The sequence below is a fragment of the Bufo bufo genome, chromosome 5 (genome assembly GCF_905171765.1).
Source record: "Bufo bufo chromosome 5, aBufBuf1.1, whole genome shotgun sequence".
NCBI lineage: Eukaryota > Metazoa > Chordata > Amphibia > Anura > Bufonidae > Bufo > Bufo bufo.
In genome coordinates, this window is record NC_053393.1 from 487164421 (window position 1) to 487174499 (window position 10079).

At 45.2% G+C, this 10079-nt stretch overlaps 1 protein-coding gene across 6 annotated transcripts in view; it reads right to left on the reverse strand.

Moving 5' to 3' along the window:
- Positions 1–9446, reverse strand: part of DIP2C (disco interacting protein 2 homolog C) — a 442508-nt gene extending 433062 nt beyond the window's left edge. For all 6 annotated transcript variants that reach the window (XM_040434209.1, XM_040434208.1, XM_040434211.1 and 3 more), the window contains exon 1: positions 8945–9446. In XM_040434209.1, coding sequence (XP_040290143.1) covers positions 8945–9029 — 85 coding nt within the window. In that variant the 5' untranslated portion in view covers positions 9030–9446. The remainder of the gene's footprint in view (positions 1–8944) is intronic.
- Between the last annotated feature and the right edge of the window lie 633 nt (positions 9447–10079).

Here is a 10079-nt window from a genome sequence, read left to right on the forward strand (position 1 = left end):
GACGGCTTCATTGGTGGCTGTAGAGCAAGGTCCTTCAAGGAGACGGCATGAATGGGCACAGCAGAAAAAAAACATTATCAGATGAAGGAAAAAAAAACACGCAAACAAAAGCATTATTATAAACAATGAGAAACGTACAGCAATGGCGTCTGAGCAGAGCGGCCGCAGACAAATGAAGCAGAGGGGAAAACGGAAGAGTCGCACAATGGGGCTCATGTATCAAACTTGTCTCTAAAAAAACATTGTGCAAATACATCAGAAAATACAGTGCAGCAGATTTATCTTTTCCTTTTATGACATACTAAGCAGTCACTATAGCGCCTCCCATAAGAGAGGGGTTGTCTGCGGTGAAACCCCTTCAAGCATAATTAGATTCTCTGCAAATGTAACAAAAATGTTGACATCACAAAGTCATGAGACAAAAAAAAAAAAAGATGAAAATAGCCAAGAGTTCTCCTGACCGCAGGCCAAGATCTGCAGCCCCCACCCTTTTATGTGTTAAAAGGAGGAATATAATGCCAATGTCTTATCCCCTTCTTGCTGCTGATGGGGCTGGCATGAGCTTAATTCATCTTCCTGGCACAGTGCCCTCTAAGACGGTTAGAAGGGGGGGGGGGGGGGGGACATTAAGATGCAATCTAGATCCTTACTCTACCTTACAGCAAACAGAGGGTCAGGGTGTCTGTTGATGGCAAGGGGGGGGGGGGGTTGAGGTCAAAGTCAATTGTTTAAATAGACAAGGATCTACATAAGAGAGGTCGGTCTTAGGGTGCGACACCACAGTCGGGTTTCTGCACGTAGTTTTGGAAGCCAAAATTATTAAAGAAAAAAAAAAGTAGTATCTGTCCTTTATACTTTCTCTCCTTTTATGATCCATTCCTGGTTTTGGCTTCCATAACTGCATTAGGAAACCTGACCGAGTGGCCTCTTCTCTGGATTGGACAGGATTTAAGTAATCTCAGAGGTAATAAGCTGATCCTCCACTTCCCGGACAGCTGAAGATCCTATAAACCTAAGCCTCTCGCACTTTTCAGATGGTGACGAGCCGTCGCCCAGAGAGGACCCAAAGTAGTCATCACACATTGTACCACAAATAACCGCTTCACCTCCACCATCCACGTTCTTTTAACTCATTCTGCTGACACTTTTTTTTTATTATTAGATGCAATCACTACAGACCCTATTTTTCATATGAATAGTTAAGATTGATACATTCAGATGAAATGCACATTTTTAGCAGCTACTGGACACATTTTGAAAAGTTGGATACAGCAACAAATAATCATTCTGTACAATGGACAATTGTATCTATTAATGTGAACCTGTCCACTTAAAGGGGCAGCCACTTTCTGCAACCCTTTCAAGGGTCCCTAAACACACTAATTTACCAGCATTTATTTTCTCAACTGTAAAAATGGCAGAATTAGGCCTCATGCACACGGCCGTTGCTTTGGTCCGCATCCGAGCCGCCGTTTTGGCGGCTCGGATGCAGACCCATTCACTTCAATGGGGCCGCAAAAGATGCGGACAGCACTCCGTGTGTTGTCCACATCCGTTGCTCCGTTCAGTGGCCCCGCTAAAAAAATATAACATGTCCTATTCTTGTCCGCGCTTTGCGGACAAGAATAGGCATTTATATTGAAGGCTGTCTGTGCCGTTCTGCAAATTGCGGAACCCGCACAGACGCCATCCGTGTTTTGCGGATCCGCGATTTGCGGACCGCAAAACACACCACGGTCGTTTGCATGCGGCCTAAAACACATGCGTTTTTTTTAGGGAGATAGATAGATAGATAGATAGATAGATAGATAGATAGATAGATAGGAGTGACTGTATCATTCCCATGAATGGCTCTGGTGGTGCACAAGGGACCCAATAATACCATTAATAATAATAATAATAATAATAATAATAATAATAATAATAATAATAATAATACTATTCAGAAAACCATAGAAGGGTGTGTGTTTCTACCAACAAAAAAACGATATAATAGTTCTAACGGAGTGTCTCCATCAGGTTACAAGGAGATAAATGACTGACCACTGGGATTTCTAATATTATAGGGATTTCTTAGCGTAGTTATGACATACAGGACCACAAACAACATCAAAGATGGTGGTCCATCATTCAAGACCTGGCTCACTATTGAGGGAGCTACCTGACAAGTCAGATGTGACAGCAGAGTCACCCTAATACCCTACTCCCAAAAATCCCATACTCCTCCTAGGGGATGGGGATTAACACCAGAGCAGTTTTCTTTCCATGTCACAGACAGAAGCTTAGACAAACAGCACCCCATATCCCAGCACCTCTACCATCATTTAGGTGCAGCGTTATGTGGCGTTGACTACAGTCATAACCATATATGAAGCTATATACATTTCTACACAGTACAAGGCAATCCTTTCTTCTACCTTACTATAGATTTCTGCCCTTGTCCAGGTTATAAGGGTCCACAATGTCTGGGCTTCTAACACTTGATATAGGAGGAAAAAACCATCCAAGTGACAAAACGACTGATCAGTCCAAATGTTTCCGGAACTCGTGACGGTTCATGACATAGACCAGACAGCAAATGGAAGGTGACATGATGTGTTTGTACAGACAGCAGCGTATACGTCTTCTGCTCTGAGCTCAGGGCCCCGTCTGTATTCCGCACATGATACCTGTATACAATGGGAGAGGCCATTTTTGAGGCCTGAAAAGCATTCACAAGACTTACACTGAGTTCAGACCTGAGCGTATTTGATATGCGCGTTTAACGCGTGTTTTTGTGCGTGTTTTTGTCCATAGTGAACGCGCGTATTCCGCGCGTTTGTGTGATTGACAGCAGCGCAAACGCGCGACAAAACGCCCCAAAGAAGCTCAAGAACTTGTTTATGCATCGGACGTTTTTCAGCGCGTTCGAACGCGCTGTAAAACACAAAAATGTGAACCAGTCCCATAGGGAAGCATTGGTTTGCATCGGTTATGCGTTTTACAGCGTGTTCGAACGCGCTGTAAAACGCGCAAGTGTGAACTTAGGGTAAAGGGCCTTTTACACTGAACGATAATCGCCCATCGATCGTTTGTACAATTATTCGGTCCGGATAAGTGACCAGTGTCAAGTGAAAGAACGGAGAACAGTAGTTTGTTCGATTACTATGGCGCCATTATCAGGAATGACCGCAGATACAGGCCGTCACTCACAGCTGGCGATGATTTATACATCTATTTATATCTGCCCAGTGTAAAAAAAAAAAAAAAAAAAAAAAAAAAAAAAACTTAAAATGAGCTCCGATCGACTTTCTATATCATCAATAAGCGTTCATTTGGGGAAATCTATCGGTCAAAGTACCCTAAGATCTATCACTCCCCAAAAAAAATAAAATAAAACACATTCTAAGGCCTCATACACACGACCGTATTTTGTTTCCGTGTCTGATCCGTTTTTTTTTTTTTCGGATAGGATGCGGACCCATTCATTTCAATGGGTCCGCAAAAAACGCGGACAGCACATCGTGTGCTGTCCGCATCAGTATGTCCGTTCTGTTGCTCCACAAAAAAAATAGCGCATGTCCTATTTTTTTCTAGTTTGCGGACAAGGATAGGCATTATTACAATGGATCCGCAAAAAAAAAAAGGAAGATGCCATAAGGAACATCATCCGTTTTTTTGGGCGGATCCGCAATTTGCGGACGGCGAAACAGATAGGGTCGTGTGCATGTAGCCTAAGGCTACCTGTACACAAGTGAAGAAATTTAGCATGAATATCCGTTCAGATTTCTGTGCATGTCCGCATGCATTTGCTTCACGCATTGCACCCATACGGAAAACTCGCTCGTGTGAAAGGGGCCTTAGGGCTCATGCACACGACCGTATGGCTTTTTCAGTGTTTTGCGGGACGTTTTTAACAGATCCGTTATTTGTTTCACTAGTGTTTCCGGTTCCATTTTTCCATATGGCATGGGCATAAAATTTCCAATAGATGGTTTCACAAAAACGGAACGGATACGGAAGACATTCCGTATGTGTTCCGTTTTTTTTTCTGACCCATTGACTTGAATGGAGCTACGGAATGTGATTTGCGGGCAATAATAGGACATGTTCTATCTTTGAACGGTTTTTCTGACCCATTGAAATGAATGGTTCAGTATAAGTCACCCATACTGAACTAAAAAAACGGCCAGTATACTGAACGCAAAAAACATTCGTGTGCATGATCCCTTACTTGCGGTTTTTGGTGCGGAATTGATGCGGTTTTGCTGGAGATCTCATACTTGCATTGAAAAAAGGGGTAAAATCCACCAAAAAGATATAAAAAAAAAAAAAAAACACGTAGCTGAACGTGAGGTTAATTTACTTTTCAATTCTCATTTTATGAGGTAAATTTTGACATTAGCAGCAATCTTCCACAAGGTTTCACCATTTGTCATAAAACACAGAGACCATTTCTTAGATAATTTAAGTTTTTATGAACCAAATCGGAATAAATATAGTAATAAGTAAGAGCATCCATTGAAGCGAGGCTACACAATCCATCTCATCTTTATAAAGGAACACTCATAAAACAGTGAAAAATGGCCGTCACACAAGAATTATTATTTTTGTTTAACGGCCATCTTCAGAACCACTGAGGTCTACAGTCTATTCACACTGATGTTTTTTGTAAAGGCCCATGAATGACAGCCATCAAAAAATAGGACGACATGTCTAGTGTTGAGCGAACTTGTGTTTTAAGTTCGGCGTCTAAAGTTCGGGTTCAGGTTATCGAAGTATCCCGTTATGGATTCCGCTACCATGGACCATAACGGAATTTAGAATCCATAACGGGATACTTCGATAACCTGAACCCGAACTTTAGACGCCGAACTTAAAACACAAGTTCGCTCAACACTAGACATGTCCTGGTGTCCCCCATACAATTGAAGGGGTTGTTTTTAAAGTGGCCATTAAATATGGGCAGTTTTTACCGTCCTTTTTTATTTGAATGTACCCTTCAGAGTTCCAACATACAGAGCGGCCATGCTGTGCTTGGGATGCGGCCACCTTGCAGCTGCGGCGAGTACAGCCGTACAGTACTCTGCCATACGTGGCTGCATCCCAAGCGCAATATGGCCGCTCTCTGTGGTCGTACTCTATAGGAACAACAAAATACCTTCCCATGTCATAACATATAAAATGTCACAGTACACAGCATTTCTATCCATAAAACATATCAGTAAATAGAAGTCCTGTCTTCTGCTTCTTTTCAGAAAGGAGGACATTGATCAAAACTGGTGTAAAGTAGAACTGGCTTAGTTGCCCATAGCAACCAATCAGATTCCACCTTTCATTTTTCAAAGGAGCTGTGAAGAATGAAAGATGGAATCTGATTGGTTGCTATGGGCAACTAAGCCAGTTCTCCTTTATGTCCCATAAATATTCTTAAATGGACCTCATTATTGCTAAAAGACATAAAGGTAGATTTAAGAAAGCTAGTGTAAAGCAGAACTGGCTAAGTTGCCCATAGCAACCAATCAGATTCCATCTTTCATTTTTTCAGAGCTCATTTGGAAAATGAAAGACTGAATTTGATCGGTTGCTATGGGCAACTAAGCCAGTTTTCCTTTATATCACTTTTGCTAAATCTCCCCCATTATGTGGAAATGTCCCTCAGAATACTGTATTACTGTGGCATCAAACACTATCATTTTATCCCCGGACTGTAACAGAGGAAGCAGCACTGACAGTAGACTATGCAGGGATTATGCATTTCTACGAAGCCTGGGTGACTTTATGATAAAAATGACAGGAGTATAGGGCCATATTCACACAAATCAGGATTTGACATAGATTTCAGCTCCGATGACAATACACCTCCAATGTAAAAGAATTTGTCACCCTATTCACATGCTCTGAAAAACAAATCTGCGCAAATTGTAAGTGATGAAGAGGGGGGGGGGGGGGGATATGAGTGTAAGACCTCATGCACAGGACCACAGTTTTGCTCCGCGTCTGATCAGAATTTTCTGACTTCTATAGGGCCGCAAAAAATTTCATGCGTGTGCCGTCTGCAGCATCTGTGTGGCCGTTCCACGCATTATAGAATATGTTGTATTCTTCTGCGTTTTGCGGACAGGAATAGGCAGTTTTAGTGAAGGGAGTGAGAAAACTGCGGACTGCACACAGCAGATATCTGTCTTTTGCGGATCTGCGGATTGGATACGGTCATGTGCATGAGGCCTAAGTATCATGCTACACATTCTCGCAGATTCTGCAGGAAGAGGTAGCAGTTGATCATCCTCACGCGGATTAGACCCATTGAATGACAGCACTTTAAGGGTACTTTCACACAAGCGTTTTTATTTTCCGGTGTTGAGTTCCGTCACAGGAGCTCAATACCGGAAAGTTTTATCCTAATTCACCCTGAATGGAGAGCAATCCGTTCAGGATGCATCAGTTCGGTCCCTCTTACGTTTTTTGGACAGAGAAAATACCACAGCATGCTGCAGTTTTCTCTCTGGCCAAAAATCGTGAACACTTGCCGGAATGCCGGATCCGGTTTTCCGGTCTGCGCAGACCTTTAAAAAAATGCAAAAATAAATAAATACCGGATACGTTTTTCTGGATGACACCGGAGAGACGGATCCGGTATTTCAATGCATTTGTCAAATGGATCTGCATCCAGATCAGTCTGACAAATGCATCCGTTTGCGTCCGGATTGCCTGCCGGAATCCTCTGCCGCAAGTGTGAAAGTACCCTAACACCTGCACGTCCAGGGAAGAAAATTCCTGTGAGCCTCAGAATTCTGCTCCAGATCCTCTGGTAAGTACGTGTCAGGTTTGCCATGGACAAGTGTGAACATACCCTGACTGGTTAACAAAGAAAAACACAGAAGAATTCTCAAAACAGCCCGATTTCTAGCTAGTGGTCTGACAACTAATATGGCTGCCCTTACAGCTTAAAGGTTGTCACTAGACTCCTGAACAGCAAACCTATCTTAGGCCCCATTCACATAACTGTATTTTTGGTCCGCATTGAATCCGCATTTTTTGTGGATCCAAAGTGGACCCGTTAATTTCAATGGGGCTGCACACGGTATCCACATACGTATGTCCTACTCTTGCCCATATTTGCAGATAAGAATAGGCATTTTTATCATGGAGAAGGATGTTCTGCTACGCAAAATGCCGGCATCCATGTTTTGAGGATCCACTATTTGCGGTCCACAAAAACAGATACGGTCGCGTGAATGAGCCCTTATCATGAGGCAACATGGATTTATCAGTGCAAAACTAGGAAGGGCTGCCCCGCAGGGCAAGGTGACAACTTCTACAAGAACCGTAATAACAACCAAAATGGCGTCCATTCCCGGAATCAGCTACCGCCAAGAAGAGGAAGATTTAAGGACTTCTATTTACAAGGGGCTATACATGTTTTACTGAAGTGCACACACTGAATGAGTACACTCAAAAATTAAAGCCGTATGTGGCGTAAAATCCCTAAATGACGGCGTCCAATCCAACAACATGACCACAGGAAAACATCTTCCCGAAGCTGCGTAATTCTGTAGCCTAATTGGTTAAGTCGGGCTACACGCCGCCACAAAAGGGCTAATCCACTTTCGTGCTGTAAACGCATAGCGGTATTAAGGATGTGGTGAACGGCACCCTAGGCCGAAGTCTGAACGTTTACTGAAAACCCACAAGCATTGTGACCATGGAAAAAAATGGCGGAACGCAAAGGAAAAAAGAAAAAAAAAAAAAGCTGGATCTTCAGACACAAATTAAATACGGTTTGACACTCATTCCGATAACGTCCACACAACGTCCTCGCCGTCCACATATCTAGAAGCATCCTCGAGGCGAGTCCATCGAAGGGGGTCCTTTTAACCCATTAAAATCACAAACATTTCAAGTCGTTCGCGTCAAATCCCCCACAGAGAAAGGGCACAGCCAAGAAAGAAGCCTAAACGGGTCGGCGTTGGACTATTTAAAGATGGCTTCTCTCTAAACGGGGGATGCTGCGAGCAGGGGTTGCCATGGTGATGCCAGCAATACTTTCGCTCTTTTGCTTTAGACGTGGAGTGTTGCCATTGAGATGGATTCCAGGCAGCAAACAAATGTGACTTCAGGAGATACATTATTGAGGGGGAGAATTTCAATTTTTGTTTTTTTAATCTAGTTTATCGGGAGTTGAGGGGGGGGGGGAGGGTAACATCAACTTACGAAGGCAGATACAGGAATCAGGAAAGAAAAAGGATAAGGGACAGATAAACGTTTTTTTTCCCACCTTTTTCTTATACAATTTGGAAACCGTACGCGGTCAACGGTCAGGTTTCGCCGTAGCCCTGAACACCCCATTTCTTTCCTGGCGTAAAACGACACAATACGGTGACACAGAAATGTCTGCCCTGGCATCAGCACATACACAGGAGCCGCAGGACATAGCGGCGGGCAGAATGCAGCCTGGGTGACACGGGTGCTGGCTGTAAACAATATTTTTAGGAGGTGGAGGAGGTCAGGCATGACATTTTCCACCTCCACAGCCCTGACATTGCCAGTCTAAATGCAACACCTCAACAAATGCAACCCCAGCTGCCGGGAGAGAAGCGGCGCCCACCCCCCCCCCCCCCTCCTCCCTTCACAAAGAGCACAACCCTGGCCCCCCTATCACCCACCAGGGGGGCATTGACAGTGGCATTAACCCCTTCTTCGCAGAGGGATCTGGCCCTGGGGCTGTCAGCGGGGTGAGGCCGCCTGCTTAACCCTATGGTCGCCACAGGTCTACTCAGGGAATGGGGGGGGGGGGGTCAATGGGCACGGTGCATAAGCTCATTATCATCGGCTGAGGGGCACAGAGAGGGTTAAACCAGCCCCTTCCCAGCAACAGAGGATGGATGCTATGGAGGGATCTGCAGTAACAGGGGAGGGAAGGCTGCAGTCAGCCCGGGATCAGGCGGGTGGAGGGGCGTCTTACCTTCAGACAGCTCCAGCTCCAGCTCTGCCAGCCTGGCTCTCACCTCCAGGGGAAGGGACACACTGTCCAGGCTGCGGTCAGCCATCCTCCAGCTCTTAGATTGGGGTTGAAGCGAGCAGCACTCAGGTCCGTCTTTGTCAGGCTCTCCTTCAGCCAGGCATGGGAAGGGAGGGGGGTCTGCAGAGGAAACGCACTGATTTGCTCCCTCCTTTGATGGGTGTCTTTTTAGTTTGCAGTCTGCAGCGATGGAAGAAGGCGCCGAGGCTTCTCTGTCACTAGTTCCCGGGGCTGCGGCGCATCAGGCCAGCTCCTATTAGCACGGAGCAGCACACAAAGCAGACGGGCAGCCCACCCTGGCAGCTCTGCAGATCATTCTCTGAGAGCCGCTCTTTCCAGTGAGGAGAGGAAGAGGAGGGAGGGGCTCGCAGGCTCACATACAGACGGTGCACCTTAAAGACGCAGTGCCATGCGCTCCGTGCGCCCTCAGAGCTGCGCTCTCCCCCCTCTCACTGCCACCATATGGGCAGCTCTCCATTGGTGCTGCTCCCACGTGGATAGGCGGTCATGTGACCCACATTTGACATCACGAGTGGAAATGTCAGATTTAATCTCTCCTCTGTTTTGGCCCTGTTCATCTCGTCTGCGCCCTATCCTGCGACAGCTCTCTGCGACAATGTCTCTAGGCGCCTTCCACTGGGGTCCAGTTTAATATACACTGCTCAAAAAAATAAAGGGAACACAAAAATAACACATCCTAGATCTGAACTAATTAAATATTCTTCTGAAATACTTTGTTCTTTACATAGTTGAATGTGCTGACAACAAAATCACACAAAAATAAAAAAATGGAAATCAAATTTTTCAACCCATGGAGGTCTGGATTTGGAGTCACCCTCAAAATTAAAGTGGAAAAACACACTACAGGCTGATCCAACTTTGATGTAATGTCCTTAACCACCTCCGGACCGCCTAACGCAGGATCGCGTTCCGGAGGTGGCAGCCCTGCGCACAGTCACGCATATACGCGTCATCTCGCGAGACGCGAGACTTCCTGTGAACGCGCGCACACAGGCGCGCGCGCTCACAGGAACGGAAGGTAAGAGAGTTGATCTCCAGCCTGCCAGCGGCGATCGTT